Here is a 24,703-nt window from a genome sequence, read left to right on the forward strand (position 1 = left end):
ACTTATTTTTAAGGGGGGAAGGGACTTATTTTAGGGCATGCATTCAAAAACCTGATGGGGCTTATTATCAGGGGATGTCTTATTTTCAGGGAAACAGGGCATTATTTTAAGTCACACAGAATTTGCAGCGAACATAAAAACAAACAAAAAGAACCAATTTTAAAATCAAAACCATTTCAAATTAATCTGGCTGAAAGAAGATTTGACTACTATTGTCCAAAGAGGAAGCCAACAGCAAAATTATCTTCTTTATTGTTTATCGTTTGAAAAAGTAACCTACAGTCAGATTAGCGTCAGGCAACCAGACTCTCTTAATGTATTTTTCTTTAGGATATATGAATTTCTGAAATCTTTCTATCTTTCTAAAAGGAATACCTCTGCCGTTACAATCCATCTCACATCAATCTTTTAGGATCTATTTTCTCTAAATGGACTAAGGGCTTTAGCTGCTCAGCAAAACTCCTCATGTCATCGGAAACCATATCTTGTCCCGCTGGGGCCACGATGTTGAGCTCTACAAGGTAGGAAAGAGATAAAGGCTCGATGTTATCGGTGTTTCCTGGGAGAAGGATGCGGAAGATCTTGTAGACCACAATCTTCATAATGCCTTTGCGGAACACGTGCCCCTTGGCTACAAACTCATGGTCCATGCGGAAGCCCATTTCTACCAGGAAGTCTGTCAGGTTGTCTGAGGTGGCAATATCCACACAATTCCGTACCAAGGCATGGCGGTTTTTGTCTCCCATTTCCGGCTGTCCGAGATACCGCAAGTGCCAAGGAGCACCAGGTTTGTCCATGGAGCGTCGCGTGCGGAGGACAAATGGGCTGGCCTGTTGGCCTTTGAGAAGGAAGACCATCTCGTGATCTACAAAAGTCTCGGGCTCCATGTTGTCACAAAGGCCACGGAGTCGATGAAGAAGACTTTCCAGGCTTTGATCCAAAACGCTACCTGGAGAAAAGGCAACACTGAATTGCTAACTTGTCTTTACTGACACGAGCAAAGTTTCTTCTCGTCCACCAATCTGCCATCTTCTAAAAACTGTAAAGGTAAAGGTTCCCCTCACGCATATGTGCTAGTTGTTCCTGACTCTAGGGGGCAGTGCTCATCTCTGTTTGAGACTTCGGAGAGGGGCGGCATATAAATTGAATTAATTAAATTAAATTAAATTCTAAGATGAAGAGGTAGCATTGTCTGATGACAATTCCATGGTCATGTGGCCGGCATGACTAAAAGCCAAAGGCGCACAGAACGCTGTTACCTTCCCACCAAAGTGGTCCCTATTTTTCTACTTGCATTTTTACATGCTTTCGAACTGCTAGGAAAAGCTGAGACAAGTAATGGGAGCTCACCCCGTTACATGGCACTAGGGATTCGAACCACTGAACTGCCGACCTTTCTGATCGATAAGCTCAGCATCTTAGCCACTGAGCCACTGCATCCCCTCTAAAAACTATGTAGGACCACAAATAGTACCAGAGTCTCTCTAGAAACTGTACTGAGTAGAAAAAGGCACAATCCTTCACAAAAGATACAGCTATGATGATTCTTCTTAACAAAGGAGCCTAATCACAAATTATACTATGTACATACCAAACGTATGCGAATCTGAATGTAAAGTAGTTGTTGGGTGCCAAATTAAGTACAGGTAGTCCTTGACTTACGACCACAACTGAGCCCAGAATTTATGTTACTAAGTGAGAAATTTATTAAGTGAGTTTTGACCGATTTTACAATTTTTCATGCCACATTTGTTAAGTGAATCACTGCAGTTTTTAAATTAGTCACCCGGTTGTTAAGCGAATCTTGCTTCCCCATTGACTTTGCTTGTCAGAAGGTCGCAAAAGGTGATCACATGACCCCGGGATACTGCAACCGTCATAAATATGAACCATTTGTCAAGCATCCAAATGTAAATCACGTAACCGTGAGGATGCTGGAATGGTCACACATGTGAAAAATGGTCCTAAGTCACTTTTTTCAGTGCCATTGTAACTTTGAACAGTCACTAAATGAATTGTTGGAAGTCGACGACTATTTGTATTCAGATAGTCACAGATGGTTCACAGTAGAATATATACCAGTGATGGCTAACCTTTTTGCTGTCGCGTGCCAAAAGCGGGGGTTGCACGGGGGGGGGGTGTTGCATGTTTGCGTGCCCACACCCATAATTCAATGCGACACCCCCCCCACATGCGACCCCCTCACATGCGACCCCTGCTTTTGGCACATGATGGCACAGTGGGCCCGTTTCTCACCCTTCCCAGGCTCCAGAGTCTTTCTAGAAGCCTGGGGAGGGCAAAAACGGCCTTCCCCAACCTCCCAGAGGCCGGAAATGGCCTGTTTCCTGACTTCTAGTGGGCCCAGAAGGCCCGAAAACCAGCTGGCCAGCGCGTGCATGCACGCTGGAACTCAGCTAGGGCAATCCTCGCGTGCCCACTGATATGGCTCCGCGTGCCACAGGTTCGCCATCACAGGTATATACTGTAGAGCAACCTGTATTTTTAAATGTGCAATGTGTCCAACAGCCCCATGGGTTGCCAGCTCAAATCCTAGGTAATATTTCTTTCTATATTTTTAGTAATGCAGTTATAAAAGGAAGGTACTTGAATGATTAAACAACTTTGTACTCTTTTAAGGGACTGACATATACTGTAAAATTAATCAAGCAAATCCTTGCCTATAACTCACCTTGAAGCAAATGTTCCATCATGTTAATGGTACCGCCAGTAACTGGCATCATAGTAACAGGTGGGGCCTCCATTCTATAACAGCAAAGAACACAACATATACCAGAACATATATTTAAAAATCTAGTCCTGGCTCTCCTATGTGATACCTTTCTTTCCTCTTACAATTTTGACTCCCAAAATTTCCAAGCAATGTGGGATCTATAGTTCCAACACAGAGGGGAGAAAGATAACTTAGTCAACAAAATACAAAACTTCAATATTGTCTCTGCAAACAAAAAGGAAGGATTTATCCAAGGAAAAGATAGCTGATATGCCTTTCTCCTTTTATGACTTTTGCCCGTACATCTCCTACTGTCTAATAGTCAATTAGGAATCCAAAGTCAATTAGAAGTTGAATGAACATTTGGTTGTGGTGGTGGTGGTGTTTTTTTAAATGATGTATAGAATCACAGATTTAATAACATTGCTGTGGTGTCATACAATCTGAAGGCAAATGATGACACTCAGATCATTTTCTTGTAAAGAAAAGAGGCAACCCTTGTAAATAACCCCTTGAAAATGACTAGCTTAGCCTTCAGATGAGAAACAAGAGCCTGTCGCAGACTAAAAGGTGATTCAGAAATGTGGCTAGGTTAATATGTCATGCATGCTAAGCCAATATATTTTGGCTTTTTTGGGTGGTGTGAAGTCAGACAGCATTATTATTATTAAACTAGATTTTAATCACACAACACACAAAAATATATAAGAAAAAAACTCAAGGAGGCAAATGTACCTATTTTTCCCATTATTTTGTGAAGTGGGTTGGGCATGTTTTACAAAGTGTAGTCTACTGCTTAGACCAGGGGTCTCCAACACTGGCAACTTTAAGCCTGGCAGATTTCTGGCTGGGGAATTCTGGGAGTTGAAGTCCGCCAGGCTTAAAGTTTGCCAATGTTGGAGACCCCTGGCTTAGATCACCTATATGAATCCTGACCATAGAATGTATTCAGTCAATCTTGGCTACTACCCAAGATGCATGGTGTGCTCCGTCCCGATGCAAGTTTAAATCCCATCTGCCTAAGACTCCACCCACCACGAAGTAAAACTCCACCAGGCCCTTGCTCCACAACACACCACTTCATCAAAACTTCTATCAAAGTCTTCCTGCATTTGCTGTAGCGCCCAGTTTTTCTAGAGGAGGAGAATAAGCACGATTTGAAACAACGTCTGAACCAGGGCAACTGTTTCCCCCTGAACTGTTTTGCTAGTTTTTTATTTTTTAATTCCTTCCACTTTCGTGACTCCGGACGTTTCATAAATCAAAACAGCAAAAAAAAGAAAGAAAGAAAGAAAGCAAAAAAGCAAGACAGAAAGACAGACAGAAAGAAAGACAGACAGAAAGAAAGAAAAAAGAAAGAACACAGAAAGACAGAAAGAAAGAAAGACAAACACAGAAAGAAAACAGAAAGAAAGAAACAAAATAAGAAAGAAAAAAGAAAGAAAGACGGAAAGAAAGAAAAAAGAAAGACAGAGAGACAGACAGAAAGACAGAAGAAAGAAAACAGAAAGAAAGAAAGAAAGGCAGAAAGAAAACAGAAAGAAAGAAAGAAAACAGAAAGACAGAAAGACAGACAGAAAGAAAGAAAACAAAGAAGGAAAGAAAGACAGAAAGAAAGAAAAAACAGAAAGAAAGAAAAAGACAGAAAGAAAACAAAGAAGGAAAGAAAAAGAAAGAAAGAAAGAAAGAAAGAAAGAAAGAAAGAAAGAAAGAAAGAAAGAAAGAAAGAAAGAAAGAAAGAAATTCGGCTCAATAACATTAAAACAAGGAAGCAAGGCGTCATTATCCTGCGACAAGTATCCTGGGGCAGATGCAAACGTTTTGCCTTGCTTCTTCTTTGGGGAAACTTGCATGCAGCTACAACTGGGTCCCAGACCCCCCCCCCCCGCCAGGTCCCCAGACCCCAAGTCTCCGCTTAAAGGGTAAAGCTCCCAGGTCAGCCAACACGCACCTGTCCGCCCGGTGGAGCAACCCTCTGTCGATGCACGTGTGAATCCCACAGTCAAAGATTCTCCGATAAAGCGGGAGAGTCTCTCCGCCTGGACCCCAGCAAAGCAATCCACGCTCACGCCTGCGTATTCCTCTCTGCCTGGTCTGGGCGGCGCCATCTTACTTATTACGTCATTGTACGGAAAGCTGCAGCCCGTGCCCGGCCTGGTTGAAAGGGAGAAAAGAAAATGGTGCTTTACAGTAACGGAGTTCCCCTGGGGAAGCCTGGCTTGGCTCTGTGTGACGTTTAATATTTGCGCCGCTCAGAAGACATGGGTGTAGAAAAGAGGCTGGATTCTGCGCTTTCGTTGACGTGCTTTACTTCAGATCAAGCAGTGGTGAAATTCACATTTTTTAACTACCAGTTCTGTGGGCGTGGCTTGGTGGGCGTGGTGTGCTTGGTGGGCGTGGCAGGGGAAGGATATTGCAAAATCCCCATTCCCATCCCACTCCAAGGGAAGGATACTACAAAATCTCCATTTCCACCCCACACCAGGGGAAGGATACTGCAAAATCCCCGTTCCCACCCCACTCTGGGACCAGCCAGAGGTAGTATTTGCTGGTTCTCTGAACTACTCAAAATTTCCGGTACCGGTTCGTCAGAACCTGCTGGATTTCACCCCTGAGATCAAGGCATGCTGGTGTAGGATATCAAATGCTCCAGATTTTGAATTGAGGCCATTTCAAATCATAAAGTTAGAATAAACTTTATTGTCACTTTGAATGTACACTAATTGTCATGCATTAAAATGAAATTTCGTTGCATACAGCTCTCAAAGGGTCACCACCTCCAATACACACTACATAAACATGACAAAATAAATACAAAATTATGCATATGCCCACATATATGACACAAAGAAACAACACAGTCTAGTTTGGATGTATACATGTATATGGCGAGAAAAACGAATCTTGCAACTTTACTAGACGGATTGGCATAGGGAACAAAGCTGTTACAGAATCTGGTAGTCCTAAAGTACTTTGAAACCTCCTCTCAGAGGGGAGCAACAGAAACACCATACATTATGCTTAGGAGGAAGACTAGGGAAAGTAACTACCGGTCAAGATAAAAAAATGTGGGTTTTCTCTTGCTTTTCACTTGTTCATGAAACGAGATATTCAGGGATTTGGCATACAATTGAGGTTGGGCTCTTTACTGCTCAATATTTTTATTAATGATTTGGATGAAGGTGTAGAGGAAATTAGATAACATACAATTGCATGGTGCTAATACATTAAAAGACAAGCATACTTCAAATTAAATTTGATATGTTAAGAGCAGTGTTTCCCAACATCAGCAACTTTAAGAGTTGTGGACTTCAATTCCCAGAAATCCGCAGTGGAGTTCTGGGAATTGAAGTCCACGAGTCTTAAAGTTACCAAGGTTAAAAAAGCAAGTTTAACTTGATATTTCAGAGACAAATGCAAAGTTTTTCATTTTGAAAACAAATCAAACCCCAGATAACAGGGTGAGGAATACCTAACTTGCTGATAGCACTTGAGAAAATAAAAATACTGGAACCTGTCTTTAACTTTTCACTGCACCTCACAACAGGCACCCACAACTAAAATAAGAGCTATGATTTGTTGAAACTTCCATCAAGTGCAACTACAGAAACTTTATGCACGCACGCATACACATACATGCATGCACACACACAGACAGACAGATGGAGGGAGTTGAGTGGTCCCCAAGATAATTTTTACTGTACAGTCAGTCTACATTATTTATAGACCTTTTCCAGGGTATTCAGAAGTTGTCCTCTTCCACATTTAATTGCCAAATTTTCTTCTCCCCAGCCCCCATCCTGCTCTCATTAAGAGAGGAAGAAAATAATAGCTTTATATGATGTCTTAATGTACACCCACTTTGGTGGTGAAGGTGCTGGACTAGAAACCAGGAGACTGTGAGTTCTAGTTTCACCTTAGGCATGAAAGCTAGCTGGGTGACTGGGCCAGTCCATCTCTCTCTCAGCACAACTACCTCACATGGTGTTATGGGGAAAATATCTGTTGGATTGTATGTCATTTCTCTGTTTTCAGGCAGTCCCTGGCCCCATTTACTGACTGCCTCATTTAGTGACCATTTGAAGTTACAATAGTGTAAAAAAAAAGCTTTGTGACCAATCCTTGAATTTACAACTGTCACCGCATCCTGTGGTCTCATGATTCCCAATCAGCACTTGGCCAGTGGAATTAATGTAGAACATGGCAATAAAATTGCAAGTTGCAATCACATGATGTTTCACTTAATGACTGAATAGGAAGTAATATAAGTCACAGTCTTCTGGTTTTCCATTAGCGTCTGTAGTGTTTAGTGTGGGAGTTACTGGTCAAAATTGTAGTCACTAATCGAGGTCTACCTGTATTAATGTTATTTGTAGTCTGCAGTATATATACTTAATCTTGAGACACTACTGTATTCACGCACACTTTTAATATTTGCACAATAACCTTTAACCTGGTTTCTGATTAACTAATTTCTGGCTTTACAAATTACTCTGGATTATAAACTAAGCCAATAACCCGGATTCACACAATCTACTTATCTGAAAAAGAATGAACCAAGATAACAACTAAGCAAGTTTATCCCTTGGTAAACATACTGCTGCTAAATCTTTCCTTAACTTGGTGTGTTGTATAAATCCAGACCTTCAGTATCAGGAATCGGCAGCATTGGGAAAAACCCAAATTCTACAGAAGTCCAAAAATATCCTTAGGAGGGAAAAACCCAACCCACCTCCTCCTGAGTCAGGAATTCCTCACACTGCCCCAAACCTTGGTGGGCACCGGATGCTGACTAAGAATTAGAGGAGAGAAAACAAGAAAATATTATACAGTCTTGTCCTGAGGGCAGGACGAGAAATAAGGAGTGGAAAATCATTAAAAAGGGACCCAACCTAGAACTAAGGAGAAATGTCCTGACAGCGAGAACAATTAATCAGCGGAACTGCTTGCCTCCAGAAATTGTGAATGCTCCAACACTGGAGGCTTTAAAGAAGAAATTGGACATCCATTTGTCCGAAATGGTATAGAATAGCACAACAAGAACACTTGGACTTATATACCACTCTATAGCCCTCTCTAAGTGGTTTACAGAGTCAGCATATTGCCCCCAACAATCTGGGTCCTCATTTTATCGACCTCAGAAGGATGGAAGGCTGAGTCAACCTTGAGCCAGTGAGAATCAAACTCCTGGCAGTGAGCTGAATTAGCCTGCATTACTGCATTCTTACCACTGTGCCACCACAGCTCAGGATCTCCTGCAATGGGCAGAAAGTTGGACTAAAAGACCTCCAAAGTCTCTCCCAGCCCTATTATTCTATGCTCCAGGATTAAGGGAAATGACATTGGCACCAGAACAAAATTTTCTGAGTGGGGAGCTGGCTGACGAGAGTGCTAAGTTGTGCTGCAGTTCTCTCTTTATTATTCTAACAAGCTATCAGATACCCTGATTTATATATTCCTGTTTTCAATTTTTAAAGTGACTCTTGGTCTTTGCCCCAGTAAACTGCTTCTAGGTTTTGTTCATAGTCCATCTGTCTCAGACATCGCTTCATCATATGGATGGCAAGATAGAAAGTTGTTATATTGCTTTACAGCTAGCAATCTTTGACCATCTCAAAAGCAATTACCCTGTATTAACATTTACAGTCAATGCATGGCTAGACTTGGAACAGGTTGCTCATATGATAGCATGAACCTGATATTCACGATTAGAATGACTTTATAATTATAGAAATAGCTTGAAATTATATTATTTTTGTAATCTACTGCACCAAAGGAAGTTGGAAATCATTACTTCTTTCATTTGTCTTTGCCCTTTTCTCTTTCCTTTTTTTTTCTTTTTCTGACTTTCGTTTCCTGTATATTTTTATTTTATAATGAAACTTAATTTTAAAAAATTCTACAAAAGAAAAATATGAACCTGGAAAGTTTTGTTTAATAGATGTGCTAGTTCAAACTCAGTTCCCAATGATAACACATATCTATCAAATAGCTAAAAAGATTGTCCTGAAATACGCAAAAGAATATTTTCTATTAGCGCAAAATCTGTCTATAAAGAAATAGACAAATCTTTGAGTCACACAGAATACTTTATCTCCGATAGAGATAAAAATTTACATACCCAGTGTTGTATCATCTTCCTTATCTCAGCTTTACTAATCCAAAGCCTTGAGAAGCTTATAGCTGGCAATTAAACAAATAGCTGAAACAATTTAGTTGTTTCCTTTCTCCATAAAGATACACTATTTTCAAGAAGATTTGGCATCAGAGCATCTTCCTAGGCCAGGGAGATAAGTTGTATCTTTTTGTTTTGGATTTCATGTGAGTTTTAATAAGGAGATCATGTTTTAAAAAACAACTTTAGTTTTATTAACTGTTGTCATTAACACAGAGATTTATGTACCTGAGAGCTACTAGGTTAGAATGCAGGTATAAACTGGCATAGCCAGCCTCTAAACATCAGACTGGCAGATGGGGAAATGAAAGCAATCCAGCTGAATCTATGTTTTTCAACCTTGGGAAGTCTGCTGGTTGGGGAATTCTGGGAGTTGAAATCCAGGCATCTTAAAAGTTGCCAAGGTTGAGAAACACGGAGCTAAATCAGAGGTGGTATTTAGCAGGTTCTGACCAGTTCTAGAAAACCGGTAGCAGAAATTTTGAGTAGTTCAGAGAACCGGTAGTAAAAATTCTGACAGGCCCCGCCCCCATCTATTCTCTGCCTCCCGAGTCCCAGCTGATTGGGAAGAAATGAGGATTTTGCAGTAACCTTCCCTTGCCACGCCCACCAGGCCACGTTAATGTGAAAGTTGCAGGATCAGCTATATGAACACTGAAGGGCCCTCCTTATTCACATTATTGTAACAAAGAAATGTGCTGATTTGGAAGAACAATACTTGTTTGGAAGATTACACTAAATCAGCTAAATTACATCCTGGGTAATAAATATATATACCTTCTGAAGAACCTAGTTGTCAAGAATGTAAGGACATCCATATGGAACAAGAAGTTACTTTTTATCAAAGGAAGCCATAAATCTACGCATCAGCGGATACAGAACTAAGGAGGATGTTTAGCTAAAAATTATCTCATGTACTATAAATTAGGGCAGGAATTTAGTAATTAGAAAATGTCAATTATCATGTAATGGATGTATGTTAACCATATATGGAAAACTGCTGTGCTAGCAAAATCCTTTGTCTTGGAAAAGTATAAAACAGGGGTATTAGATCTCTTTCCTTGGTTCAGAGCTGCAGGTACAAATCTGGCTCTCAACCTTGCGCAATAAAAACTGTCTCTGGCTGACCCAGGAATGTTGTTTGGTCTCTTCATTCTACAACAACGTCACACCCATCAAGCCACGCGCACAGAACCGGTAGTAACAAATTTTGAATCCCACCACTGAGCTAAATGCAACAGGTTTGGGTAGGTGGGGAAGACAGTTCCTTTGATAGAACTGCTGGAGAGCCATTTTGATGTCACGGTTAAGGTGCTGGCCTAGAAACCAGGAGAGTGTGAATTCTAGTCCCCTTAAGGACAAAAGCCATCTCGGTGACCCTGGGCCAGTCACTCTCTCTCAACGCAACCCATCTCAGAAGGTAGTTGTTGTGGGAAAAGAGGAGGAGAAAGGCGTATTAGATAAGTCTCCTGCAGGAGTGAAATCCAGCAGGTTCTGACAGGTTCTGGAGAACCGGTAGTGGAAATTTTGAGTAGTTCGGAGAACCGGTAAATACCACCTCTGACTGGCCCCGCCCTCATCTATTCTCTGCCTCCGGAGTCCCAGCTGATCGGGAGGAAATGGGAATTTTGCAGTAACCTTCCCCTGGAGTGGAGTGGGAATGGAGATTTTGCAGTATCCTTCTCCTGCCACGCCCATCAAGCCATGCCCATCAAGCCACACCCACAGAACCGGTAGTAAAAAAATTTGGATTTCACCACTGGTCTGCTGCCTTGAGTAATAAAGTAAAGTAATAAAGGTGGGATAAAAATTAATAAATACATCTCTTGTAGGTGAGGAGACAGGTCAGCTGACTAAGGCAGTATTTCTCAGCCTCAAAAATTTTTAAGTTGTATGGACTTCAGTTCCCAGAATTCCCTAGCCAGCACTGGGTTAAAGGACAGCAACCACCACTGTATCTTAGAGCAGCACAATACCTATGCTGTAATGCAGTTGCGTGTATGACAAATACACAGTACAGTGCTCCCTATGCTTTTCTTATGGCGTATTCACCAATGGCAAACAATTGCTGTAATGAAGGTTTGGTTTTGTTCCTCCATTGAATGTGCTCTTTCAAACCCAACCAAACCAGGTGCTGGCTTGGATGTGTAATAAATACTCAAGCCTCACCTACCAGCATGTGTTATTTTAGTCCATGCTCTGCAGCAGGGTGTGATCCAAATTTAACCCGAGCAATAAAATGAAAGGAGCAAAAAGTACATTCGGGTGTTTATCTGACATGTCAAGCTGTTATCCTTGCATATTCCCTCCCTTTCTGTTTTGGAAAGTTAGTGTCCAAATTCACTTTCGTTATGCATGATTTCAGATCTTCCAAAATTAGAAAGCACAAACAGCCGTTTCGCAGCAATTATATTCTCTTGGCTTCCAACGGCACTTTGCAAACAGGCCTTGGGGGTGGAGAATGGGTGATTAACCTATTGATTCAGAAGAGCGCACGTCTTTGGCACCCAGGAAAGCGTATGCAGCAGACTAATGGGAGAGCTACATGCTGATCAGAGTGATCATGTGGTCAGTGGGATCAGATCTGAGACTTCCATCACGTACTGGCTCGGTCAGCAACTCGCCCTTCTAATATGTGTAAACAGTAGTTGTCAACAGGAGACAAGAGCCGCTCTAGTTGAAAGTAATCCTTGAAGAAGGGGAGGTTTGCTACTCTTATCTCTTGTATTTGCAACACAAGAGAAGCAATGATTTGTCAAGGGCCATCCAAATAAGCGTATCAAATTGCTCCAGGTTTCTGACCTATTATCAAATGCAACCTAATATAGCCATAATAGAATTAGAAGGTCCAATGATTAAACTTTAGCTGCTAGAATCTATTTTGAGGTGTAGAGGTGGGGATGATGATCGACTATTATTTGCTTGCCTGTTAGATGCAGAAGGAACAAGGACAAGTTAACACTCCTTGTGTCCTTAACATAGTAAATACAGATTGTTCCAGGACTGAATCTCAGGCTATATCCTTGGATAAATGCAACTTAAATCTCAAACACATTTTATTTCCCTGCTTCTTTTTTATATCTCCAGATATTTAGCTAACTTATCCCATGAGTTCTTGAAAAGTTAGATGTGTAAACTTAAATTTATGCTGTGCTGTTATTTGTTATTTATTTGTCAAACATGTACAAGATAACAGGTATACTGTAAGTATAAACATGGACATGAACATAGGAAATGAAAACAAATAAATGGGGACAGTAGGATAGGGATGGTAGGCACGTTGGTGCACTTAAGCACGCCCCCTTTACGGACCTCTTAGGAATGGGATGAGGTCCACGGTAGACAGTTTAAGGTTGAAGCTGTGGGGGTTTGAGGATGTAACAACGGAGTCAGGTAGAGCATTCCAGGCATTGACCACTCTGTTGCTGAAGTCGTATTTTCTGCAATTGAGTTTGGAGCGGTTTACCTTGAGTTTGTATTTATTGTTTGCCCAAGTATTATTGAGGTTGAAGTAGTCGTTGATAGGTAGGACATTGTAGCAGACAATTTTGTGTACTATGCTTAGGTCAGACCGTAGGCGGCGTAGTTCCAGGGCCAAAATTTTGAGTCTGATGGCATAAGGGATTCTATTGTGAGCAGAGGAGTGGAGTACTCTTCTTGTGAAATACCTCTGAACCCGCTTAATTGTATTAATGTCCGATATACAGTGTGGATTCCAGGCAGACAAACTGTATTCGAGAATTGGTCTGGCAAAGGTTTTGTATGCCTTAATTAGCATTACAATGTTACCAGAGTAGAAGCTTCACAAAATTAGGTTAACAACTTTTAACGCCTTTTTGGCAATGCTGTTACAGTGAGTTTTGGGGCTTAGATCAGCTTTGGGGCTGTAAATATATTGTCTTTGGATTTTTTGTGTGTGATGGTCAATGTAAAGTCATTTGATTTATTGTGAATCCATCAATTCATAGCGAGCCCCAAAAGTTGGCAAAGACAAGCGAGTGCAATACTGCAGTTGCATGTCATAAAGATTCCTACTGCCAAAAAGCAGTTCTACATATTTACTTTTGCTTGGCTATAACTCCCAAGCGGATAAAATGGAGCTGATATCCACCCTTGGTCTTAATAAAGTAATAAAGTTTCAGAGGCTGACAAGGCAGGACATGTGCCATGACTTCAAGATTAGCAGAAGGCCTCAAGATGATAAAACAACTTTACTACACTATTTATACTTTCCGCATAACATCCTAGAGATGTTTGGCCACAGGGCCAGAGAATTTTCAGTCTGCATGTCTACTTGTTTTAGGGGAGAAGCATCTCCAAATCCTGGGGTCAGCACTGGATGTTCTTACGAAGGAACATCAAGCTTAGCTTTATTTACATACCCCAAAGACTTTCTTCTGTACTTCTGTTTCCTAGCTTGAAGTTGTTCTGAGAAAAGTTCCGATGCTTCCTTGACCAAGACTGCTAAAGGCTTAAGAGTTGGCCTTACACTGACCTTACATCTGTGTCACAAAGACCTGATGTAAGATCATCCATCACCTGCAGCAGAAAATTTCAACTGGAATATAAACGACCAAATTTCGAGGATTATTCCTGATTCATGCAAAAGTTCTTTGCTAGGCAGTAACATTCCTCAAAATCACAATGGAATCCATTCTTGGACATTATTAAAATACCCCTTGCCTTTTTTTTTCTGGGTTGTTCTAACTTTTTTCCATGGTTGACTCCATACATGAATCTCTTGGTCATATCCAGGGTGAAATGCTCCCAGTTCGGACCGGATCACCCGATCCGGGAGCGATGGCAGCGGGTGTTTCGGAGAACCGGTAGCAAAAATCCCTGCCCCCCCCATGCCCAGCTGAGCCGCACGATCATCAGAGGCTTTTTTTTTTATTTTTAAAAGCATTTTTTTCTACAACCTCTTCGGCTGAAAAAATGCTTTTAAAAGTAAAAAATAAAGCCTCTGATAATCGCGCAGCTCAGCTGGGATCGTCAGAGGCTTTTAAAAGCATTTTTTTCTACCTCGGCCGAAGAGGTTGTAGAAAAAAATGCTTTTAAAAGAAAAAAAAAAGTTGCCCACACCCACTCAGTCACATTACCCCCCTACCAAGCCACACCCACAGAACCGGTAGTAACAAATTTTACATTTCACCACTGGTCATATCCATTACATTCCCAACATGTCTTAGCAAACTGCACACAACCCTCAAGAACAGGATTGCCCATACAGATATCAGAGTTTCTGATAGGGTCCCATACTGGTAATTTAAGCTGCCAGAGATAGAAGACGACATATCACTTCCACTCCACATCCAGCATCATGGAGTACAAATTAAATATCCTTTAAGCAATACATTCCCTCAAACTTATATGTAGTAGCAGACCACTACTGGTGTCGGTGAAGAACAGACTTTGTGGCATATATAGTGTTATCCATTAACACCAAACTAATGACATCTCTCATCTTCCTCCATAGGGCTGACCCTATGCAGAGAATCAATATTTCTTAGATTTTTATCCAGACGTGAAATCCAGCCGGTTCGGGCAAACTGGTAGCAGCAGCTGCAGGAGGCTGCCCACCCGCGAGGACATCATGTTGCTTTTTTATGACATTTTAAGCCTCTGCACATGCGTAGAAGGCTTTGAGCATGCGCGGATGATGGTATGCACACATTGGCGAACCAGTAGGGAAAGTAAGTGAATTTCACCCCTATTTTTATCCCACCTTTATTACTTGCCCGTACAGGTATAATATTTTCTGATAGGGTCAGGGATGAAATCCAGCAGGTTCTGACAGGTTCTGGAGAATCGGTAGTGGAAATTTTGAGTAGTTCAAAGAACTGGCAAATACCACCCCTGAGTGGGGTGGGAATGGGGATTTTCCTTCCCCTGCCATGCCCATCAAGCCATGCCCACCAAGCCACACCATGCCACGACCACAGAACCTGCAGTAAAAAAATTTGGATTTCACCACTGGATAGGGTCCTTAAGTAACTCCTTAAGTAACTCAAGGTGGCAAACATTCCTAGTATTCCTTCTTCCTGTTTTCCTCACAACAACCACCCTATGAGGCGAGCTGGGCTGAGAGAGAGAGAGAGTGGCCCAGAGTCACCCATCTGACTTTAATGCCTACGGTGGGACTAGAACTCACAATCTCCTAGTTTCTAGACCGCTGCCGTAACCACTACCACCAAACTGGCCTACACCAGGGATTTATTTTAGGTGATCTTAAGGCCAATCGGCAATCTCTTTTGGGCTGGGCTAGGCAGCTCAATGCCACAAACAACCGTTTCTGAGAAACGTTCACATGTGAGCCCATAAGCTATCTAGGCCACGCCTTTTAGCACTTTATCTTCTCAAAAGTTTGCTTTTGAGTACTGGTGGATTTTAACTAAAAGAGCTGAAATGTTTGTTCAGGGAATTTCAGAAGGTTAAAAGATAAGCTTGGCAAAGATTTTGTTTTCAAGAGCCTTTGCAAGACTTCCAGCAATAGTTTGTTGAGATAAATTATCCAGTCAGTTGCAAGATACGCTGATTGGCAAACATAAGAAGCTGCTTTAGGGGAAGCATAGCTGCAGCTAACTTTATATTATCAACAGCAGAGTTTCTCCACCATAGCACTTTCAGATGTATGGACTCTGACTCCCAGAATTCCCCAGCCCAGAAGAAGTCCGGGAATGAATCTGGAGCTTCTCCACATGCATTTTGTTCAAGCACCGAGTTACACCGGTTTCTCAAATACAACCAGGAATGTGTTGAAATTATACTCACGTTGTCTTAGCAAAATGGATCACCAAGCTGACATGGAGATTTGCATTACCAAATTATATAGGAATGCAACCTACTTCATGGATCCCAAAGACTAAGGGAGATCTTCTACTCTTCTGCACATAACCGATAAGATCCCTTTTGCTGATCTGAAAAAGCTATACCTCTGTTTTTCACCAATTCCAGACAAAGCACATTACTAAAAGCTCAAACAATTTCATTGTGGGCCGCATAATGGCCAGCTCAACGTCACTCGTGTCGGGGGCACCTGTGGTGGCCAAGGCAGGACTTCCCTCAGACCCTCCTTCACTCTCATTATATCCTTCTTTCTTTCTTTCTCTTTCTTTCTTTCTTTCTTTCTTTTCTTTCTTTTTTTCTTTCTTTTCTTTTTCTTTTCTTTTCCTTTCTTCCTTCCTTTCCTTCCTTCCTTCTTTTTCCTTCCCTCTTCATTCTCTCTTCTTCCTTCCACTCTTATTTTTTCCTGCCTTGCTCTCTTCCCATCTTTCCTTCTTTTTCTTTGCCTTTCCTCTTTCCCTTTCTCCTTTCCTGTCCCTTCTTGCATGCTCAAATGCAAAAGGGAAAACATTTCTCCTTTTGTTTTGTTTTTAGTTTGTTTTGATAGCCCTCTGCATGCGCCCCCCCACCCAAGTTCTTCTGGCAGATGCACCGCAAGCTGCTCCTTTGCGGTTTCCAGGGTGGTCCCGCAGGCCAGATCTAAGCACCCCGCGGGCCGGATCCGACCCACAGGCCTTGGGTTTGACACCCTTGCCCTATACCATCCTAGTGAAATGGTTGTCCAGTCTATTTTTGTCCAGTGATGGAGCAGCCACAGCTTTTGGCAACACAGAGCTTTCCTAGAAAGAGGCGTAGATTGAGAAACTGCAGAGTCCCAAACTGGAAGGGATAGGAGGGGGAAGAGGTTCAGGGTAGCCATACCCTAGAATCCCTCAAGATATATCTAGTAGGTTAGCATATTGCAGCTTTAGTTTGGCAAGACAGCCGTAGCATAGCATAGCATAGCATAGCATAGCATAGCATAGCATAGCATAGCATAGCATAGCATAGCATAGCATAGAATTCTTTATTGGCTAAGTGTGATTGGACAAACAAGGAATTTGTCTTGGTGCATACGCTCTCCGTGTACATAAAAGAAAAGATATGTTCGTCAAGAATCATAAGGTACAACACTTAATGATAGTCATAGGGAAACAGTCAATATAAATCTTAAGGATACCAGCAACATTAGAATAGAATAGAATAGAATAGAATAGAATAGAATAGAATAGAATAGAATAGAATAGAATAGAATAGAATAGAATAGAATAGAATAGAGTAGAATACTTTATTGGCCAAGTGTGATTGGACACACAAAGAATTTGTCTTAGTGCATACGCTCTCCGTGTACATAAAAGAAAAGATATGTTCGTCAAGAATCATAAGGTACAACACTTAATGATAGTAATAGGGAAACAGTCAATATAAATCTTAAGGATACCAGCAACATTAGAATAGAATAGAATAGAATAGAATAGAATAGAATAGAATAGAATAGAATAGAATAGAATACTTTATTGGCCAAGTGTGATTGGACACACAAAGAATTTGTCTTAGTGCATACGCTCTCAGTGTACATAAAAGAAATCTGGTATCTGGTAAACAAAAAGGCAACTTTATTTTTTTCCAAAAACAAACACTTTGAATCAAGAGTCACAGCGCCGATAAAGAAAATACATTAAAAAAAAACATAACTTAATGCGGAGCAAAAGATTGAATTCAGGAGATTTGAGGGCTGCCCGATCTATAGATTACTGGGTGATAAGTAGGGGAGGAAGAAGAGGGCACCATCTGGGAGGAGGCCTGGAGGAAAAGAGGCTACCAGATGGCGAGGTGTCCGTCAGGGATCATTTCACTGAAGCCGGCACCAACGTGAAATGTATCGGCACACTCAGGCGAATGCTCCAGACATTATGTTCTCGCTGCCTCACGCACACAGAATTGTTCCATTTTAAGGCAAACGTCCCTCAGGAAGAGGCAAAAGAAAGTTATCAGTTGGATGCTCAGGGTTACAGGCCTTTCATTAAGTCTGAAGTGACAAGATAAAAGCCTTAAGAACCTGCAAAAATTGTGATTTTTTTTTTCACAGACTGCAAGATATTTTTAAAGTTTTGCTCTGCAGCTCAAGGCAGGTAACAACCATTAAATGCGCAGGTATCCAAATAAAACTGAAGTAAAATCAATCAAACAATATAATAACTCCCCACCCCCACCCCAAGCACTTTTGTTTCAGTCTAAGAAGTTTCAACTAGTTGGAAATACTCCGACCATCTTCTCAAGTCAGAGAAGGTCTGTCAGAAAATTTGCATATTTTAGACCATGGTGCTTGTGAGTTTTCAAGAAAATATACTAAGTCAGGGCTTGGCAACTTTAAGACTTGGAGTTCAACTCCCAGAATTTCCCAGCCAGCCATACTGGCTAAGGAATCCTGGGAGTTAAGATCTACAGATCTTAAAGTTGCCACAGTTGGACACCCCTGAAGTAAATCCATTATTGACCCTAACAGGAATTCCTGAAAGGAAACCTGCGATATGTATCCCACATTTATTTATTTACTTATTTGCATTTATTATTATTTTTACAAATAACGTCAGGCGGCGAACATATCCAACACATATCCAAAGGAGTCTTCCTCCTCCTTTCTCCCCCCCCCCACAACAACCACCCTGTGAGGTGAGTTGGGCCAAGACCAAGTGAGTGGCCCCAAAGTCATCCAGCTGGCTTTCATAGCTAAGGTGGGACCAGAACTCATAGTCTTATGCTTTATAGCCTGGTCCTTCAACCACTAAATCAAATTGGCTCTCAAAATGTCTGAAAAATCTTGTTGGGTGGCATCTGATTATCCTGTTTTATAAGCTGGGTTCCACAAATGAATCCTGGGTTTCTTTTCTTTGGCTTAAAACAAAAGAGCCTTGGTAGCACAGTGGATTAATGCACTGTTATTAAGACCAGCTGCCTGCAATTACTGCAAGTTCAAATCCCACCAGGCTCAAGGTTGACTCAGCCTTCCATCCTTTCAAAGGTAGGTGAAATGAGGACCCAGATTGTGGGGGCAATAAGCTGACTTTGTATAAATATACAAAAGGATGAAGGCTGTTGCTTAACGCATTGTAAGCCCACCCTGAGTCTCCGGAGAAGGGCGGCATATAAATAAAAAATAAAAAATAAAATGCCTTAAAACATGTTCTGGATTTCCTTAACTTCAGGGATAACTGTTCTTGGCACTGAGAGTAACAACAAGCATAAATCATCCCATTTGGACTTCTCTCATGAACTTATGTCTACTGTAGGAATCTGGCCAATGGACAAAATAATGCAGGTTTTGTCTTTAAGCCAAACTCTGCATCAGGGAGGTACCACACAAAGTTGTGTTGGCTGCTAAATTCACCTCCCTCTCCAACTGTACAGTCTAGTTGGGGCAACCTTTGACTAGGCCTGCAATAGTTAAATTTAGCTCTTGTAACCCGAGTTGTTTGCTCCAAACTGAATCTTATGTATATTTCAGAAATGCCTAGAAAGCTTCACATTTTCCTGGGAACCCAACTTCATAACAGTTGCTATTTGAAGCTGGTTATTGCTGGGCTGTAAATTACCAAGGGGGAAAGGAGGCGGTAGACTGTTGCTTGTTTTGCATTGTACGACCTGAGGGCTTAGTACCAGTCTAAAAATTCAGATTTGAATCCCAAGATTTCAGAAAGAAAGGAACTGGGAACAAGGGGTGAGGAACTTGTGGTTCTCTAGATGTTGACGTATGGTTTCTATAATCTCCGGCTTTTAGGCCACAAGGGCTAAAGTGGATGGGTTTTAGCAACCCATAATACCTAAAGAAGTTTCGATCTTCTATAATAAGCATGCAGAGACAGCAAAAAGCCAGAGCTGAAATTTTCCAGGATTTAGAAGACTCACATGGGACCAAACTGAAATGTAATCCTGAGGGTGAAAAATGAAAAAGGGAGCCAAGGGCCAGAATCTAACTGACATGTAGTTTTCTAGCTGCTGGACTCCAACTCCTACCAGCTCCTGACCTCAATGGGTCCATGGGAGTTGGGATAAAAATATTTTAAACCCTCCCATTCCTAGGTACTAACATTTGAAATGATGGACGTTTAATTCCTTCTCAGAGTAGGAAGAGCGAGTAATAGCAGGAAGGAGAAATTGCTTGACAGAAGTAACAAGCTCAATCATCTTTTCGTTCTGCCTAATGAGCAACTTTTGTTTTTTTAGGGAGACTGCTAGCTTTGACAACGAAATGAGTTAAAAAAAACACGAACCTTCTGTAAATATTGCTTGAAGCAGTAGTAGAGAGGGAACAGCAGGGAACAAAAAGACCCATAGTTCAAATCCTCCCCATCCTACTCTCTAGTTGCCAATAACCTGATGATAATTAGAGCATGAAGTTTAGAAGATCCGTTTGACCGTAACAGAAACCCCTGTATCATCAATACTAGTCATGATCTGCTGTACTACGGTTCGGGGATCATAATTTTGCAACTGAGCATTCCAACAAAGGTCTTGTTACACACACACACATACACACTCACACACACGGCGAGCGCTTCAAGAAGCAGTGGAATCCAATCAATCAGATGTAGGGACCTGGCAGCTCAGCGGAGACTTCACATGATCAGGTTAACCAGCACAAAGCTATGTTCTGTGAACACTAAGAGAGTTGATGCAAGGTCAGTCTGCCATTTGGCTGACAAAACAGACAAAGGTTAAGGCCGTGTTTCTCAACCTTAGCAAATGTTTAAGACCTGTAGACTTCAATTCCCAGAATTCCAGAATCAGCATCTTAAAAGTTGCCAAGGTTGAGAAACAAACAGTCTTAGTGCTTCATTTCTTCCCTCACTCTTCCAAACAGGGCAGGATAAGGGATGCAGACAAATAAAGCTCACTCTTATTTGGATTGGGGCAGTACTGAACCTTTAGGGAGGTCACCGCCAGCAAATATCAGTGGTAGTTAGGGAGAAAACAAATTTGGCCACTCCCCATCTGGCCATGTCCTCAGTCATCACATACTGCTACCTCAAGGGGATGAGTCAGTCGCTCAAGGCAGTGGTAACTCAGGCTGGCTTCTAAGAACAAGGTCTAAAATTCTCTGCAAATAAAATTCTAGCCTAGCACAAGGGAGAAGCTAAGCCAAGCTTCTTTCTGTTCTGACCTAGGCTTCCTGAGTCAGTAAAACACATGAATAGTCCCAAAAACCTGTTTTATTTTAACAGCTGTGAATTCTGTTCATTCACAGGTTGAGTCCCAAATAGTTGTAAAGAGTCCTTCGGGATAAGGCTGATAATCACCCACCTTTATCTCCCTTGACACGCTGCCGAAGACTTAATTGGCAAAGCCACACGGAGTCCAGAATCAAACAGAGCTTCAGACCTTAAACTGCACAGAATTAAGAATGTTGCTTCCTGCGAAGGCCCACATGCCTTTGCTCCTCTTTTAAGTCTTAAGGGATGGGCCAAACATCTCCAAGTCCTACTCCCGAGTTGTCCCTTTTGTTTTAGCTGTTCTTGTCTTCTGGCAGCTCTGCACATGCGCACACTGGGAACAGGCTCCCCCTGTTCCTCTGCCTCGCTGAGGTCTGACTATGGAGGCTCTGGAGGTAGCATGTACCTCCCAGATGGCCCTTTCTCTGCCTCCGACGCAGAGCCCTTGTCCGAGCTTTCCCCAGACTCCAGGACTGGCCCATGTTCCTCCCCAGCCTCCTCACTGTCCGACTCTGCTGCCAGCGCTGCAGCTGCTGGCGGACCACAACACTTTCATGCTAAATTATTTTATTACAGAGGGTACTTTTTTAAAAAAAATGATAAGAAAGAAGTTTAAACTGCAGTTCTGGAGCCTATAATCTGAAATGATTCAGGCTAACTCTTAAATCTAGAGTCTCACTTCATTGCATGGAATAGATCAGGTGAAGATCCCAAAGGTGCTTTTCAAAAGGCAAACGGACTTTGGTTTTTTTCCCTTGAATTTGAATTTCAAGGGATAAAAAACAAAAACAAAGTCCAGTTGCCTTTTGAAAAGCACCTTTAGGACAACCATGAGCTGGATGATTGAGAATCTCCACAGACGTTCAACAATCTCTCTCTTCCAGCCCCCAGATTTCTAAGTCGTCTGGACTATGTTTATGACCGTTTCATCAAAAAGGAGATGGGCTTGACAGATGGAGAGAGACGACAACTCCAGTTTCTACAGCCATCACTATAAGCTTTCCGAATAGCAAGGAGCAGACTGTAAAGAAGATAAGAGTTTCACAATGTCCAAAGCTCAAAGCCTTGAGCAAGAGGAGATAATGGGACCTAATAGCCAAACAACACAGCTTTGCATCAGGAAAAAAAAAATCTTCTTAGAAAAGGACCAGGAAAAAAAAAAAGAGGACAGAAGCAAATGTTCTGGGGGATTGGGAAGAGAGTTTTGTGAACTTGAAGCTACCTTTTTAATCTGAGAAATCAATCACATGTTAAGATAAGTCTTATTTCTGTCTTGTTTTGGAGTGGGAACAACAGGAGGAGAGAATATTCCAGCCAACTAATAACAAATCCACATTCTTTTTCTAATTTGACCTCGTCTGCAAGCCACCACCCACTCTGCAGCCGAGAGATTTCCACATTCGCAAGAAGAACATCTGAAACACAAAGATCTTGGGATCTGAAGCTTAGGAAAAAAAATAAAAAAAGAAATGTAGTGTGTAATCACCAGTTACGCCAGTGGCCAGCTTGTTATAAATTCAGCACGTACATTGTCATCATCACATACACACTCAGGGCATATCACTGCTCCCTAGTCTTAAGAGAGCTTCAGGGGTTACCCGCTTGAAATGTTCAAAGTTCTACATTCAGTGTTCTGTAGCAAGTTGAGACCAAAGAGAAAGAGTAAAGCCGTATCCATGGCAGAGGGGATCTCTTTGGTGGTCTTTGCTTCAGCTGGTTCAGGACCATCTTCATTGCAAAAAAAGAAGAGAAGAAGATGAAGATGTAGACAGGGCAGAGGGTATTCATTGCACAATTCATTAAAATGCTGCCGTCTCCAACTTTGGTGCACACCAAGGTAGTCATCAAGAGACATCAGCATGGGAGGCAAGACCTGCTCGAATTTTTGAACAGGAGCTGGCCACCTCAGCATCGAACTCCAAAACCTTGGGCCTCCATTGGCAAAACCAATGGATGGCTCCCCAGGTAATGATGATGAAACAGGTCGGTTTCCTTCACACATCAAGGGAACAGTTCATGTTGAAACCACCTCTGCCTCACAGTGTCGCTTTTTGGCAGAGTGACTGAAAAGTCCATCCCCATACAAAACGCTTCCAAAAATAGCCACAGGTAGAAGGTGAGGTAACTCGATTTTTTTTTTTTCACCAGACATTCCAGAAACAGGTCTTTGGAAGAAAGCTCCCTTGCCCAGGAGCAAGGCTGCCTCGCCCATAAAGTCCGGTCAGGTCATGTAACGGGTGATGGCACGCAGAGCGTACAGTAGGGCTGCCTGCATGCGGGCCTCCAAAAGCAGCAGGTTGACGTGCACCTAAAAGACAAGAATTGATTGTTTTGATTGTTTGATAATATTGATTGTTTCCTAGTTTGATTCGATTGCTTATTTGTATCCTATGACTATCATTATGTGTTGTACCTTATGACGAATGTATCTTGTCCTTTTATGTACACTGAGAGCCTATGCACCAAAGACAAATTCCTTCTGTGTCCAATCACACTTCAATTCAATTCCATTCCATTCCATTCCATTCCATCCCATCCCATCCCATGAAGAGGCCTGATAGAAAGTGATGTGAGACTTGCAACAAGCAGAGCAGGGGTGGGTTCTAAATTTTTTTACTACCGGTTCTGTGGGCGTGACTTATTTTGTGGGCGTGGCTTGATGGTCATGTGACAATTATTTAGGATTTAGCAGAGGTACTGGTCTACCAGGCTTTTAACTGCTTGCAGAGCTGTACTGGTCTTCCCATTTATTTTTTTCAGGCACTGGTCTACCCATTTGTTTTTGCAGGCACTGATCTACTCATGTATTTTTGCAGGCACTGGTCTACTAATTTGTTTTCTTTTAACACTGATCAACTGTAGGGCGGCCCTTTGAAGCCCTGCGGCAAGAGTTTAAACAGTTTTTTTTCCCTCTAGCCATCAGCTGGGACTCAGGAGGCAGCAATAGATTGGGGGTGGGGCCAAATAAAAGATAAGAATAACGCAGGGGGTGGGGGGTGGGCAGGGGGCCCCAGAACCGGTTCAGTGACGTCATTTCGTCACCGCTACCGGCTCGGGAGAACCGGGTCGAACCGGGAGGAACCCACCACTGAAGCAGAGAGGCCTGGCACCAAAACCTGACACCCCAGAAAACTATTTAGATCTCAAAATAATAGGCACGAGCAACCAGAACCACTCCATGAACGGGCCTAAATAGATACTTTATTGTTGATCACCTATATTACAGGAAACTTGCCAGACTGTCTGGGAAATGGCAGATATAGACTTAAAGGTTTGCCCTCCAATGTTTCCCCCCACCCACCCCCGAACCGACCCCAAGCTGGAATGTCTCTTTACTCCCACTAGAGGTAACCCCCTCTCCTTCAGCCAGTGAATCTACCACACAAAGGGATCCACTACCAGCTTTTATATATCAAAAATATCCACTACCACTTCTTTACTTAGTATGTCCCTTGTTTGGTTCTTGTTTTCCTTCCTTTTCAGGATTATAGCTGAGTATTGTGCAGCTCCATTTCCAACTCTCAAATATCCCTAAGGCAAAAATTTGGCAGTTGAGGATTTGCACCCTTAACACCTGGGAGGAACTCAAAAGATCATACTGGATTAGGTTGGTGATGCAACTTAATGGGTGGGGGTGCAGATGCTTATTTTCGTGGGTTTGCAGGTGAAATTTAAAGACTCTGTTTTTGTTTTTCTGCTGCTTTATGTGTACGTTAGGTTTATGCTTCGGTTGTTATGTGCTTCCTGTCCCAAAAGAGCTGAAAA

General features: G+C 42.0%; 2 protein-coding genes across 4 annotated transcripts in view; both read right to left on the reverse strand.

Annotated features, from left to right (window-relative positions):
- Positions 1-234: 234 nt before the first annotated feature.
- MED18 (mediator complex subunit 18) lies at positions 235-4,960 on the reverse strand. Its single transcript, XM_034413613.3, has 3 exons — positions 4,683-4,960; positions 2,690-2,763; positions 235-949 (listed from the first exon to the last, which is right to left on the reverse strand). Exons 2-3 carry the CDS (start codon positions 2,760-2,762, stop codon positions 396-398), a joined length of 627 nt encoding a protein of 208 aa, XP_034269504.1. The 5' UTR covers position 2,763; positions 4,683-4,960; the 3' UTR covers positions 235-395.
- A 12,362-nt stretch (positions 4,961-17,322) lies between these two features.
- Positions 17,323-24,703, reverse strand: part of SESN2 (sestrin 2) — a 46,941-nt gene continuing 39,560 nt past the window's right edge. For all 3 annotated transcript variants that reach the window (XM_034413610.3, XM_034413612.3, XM_034413611.3), the window contains one exon: positions 17,323-23,246. In XM_034413610.3, coding sequence (XP_034269501.1) covers positions 23,160-23,246 — 87 coding nt within the window. In that variant the 3' untranslated portion in view covers positions 17,323-23,159. The remainder of the gene's footprint in view (positions 23,247-24,703) is intronic.

The sequence above is a fragment of the Pantherophis guttatus genome, chromosome 10 (genome assembly GCF_059756535.1).
Source record: "Pantherophis guttatus breed Tessera chromosome 10, ASM5975653v1, whole genome shotgun sequence".
Lineage (NCBI taxonomy): Eukaryota > Metazoa > Chordata > Lepidosauria > Squamata > Colubridae > Pantherophis > Pantherophis guttatus.

What these genes read in the sequence shown, in the direction of transcription:
- MED18 (XM_034413613.3), bottom strand. Translation starts at nt 2,762, where the DNA reads ATGGAGGCCCCACCTGTTACTATGATGCCAGTTACTGGCGGTACCATT. An exon ending in GATGGAACATTTGCTTCAAG is followed by an intron (nt 950 to 2,689) that starts GTGAGTTATAGG and finishes CCTTTTCTCCAG; the next exon opens with GTAGCGTTTTGGATCAAAGC.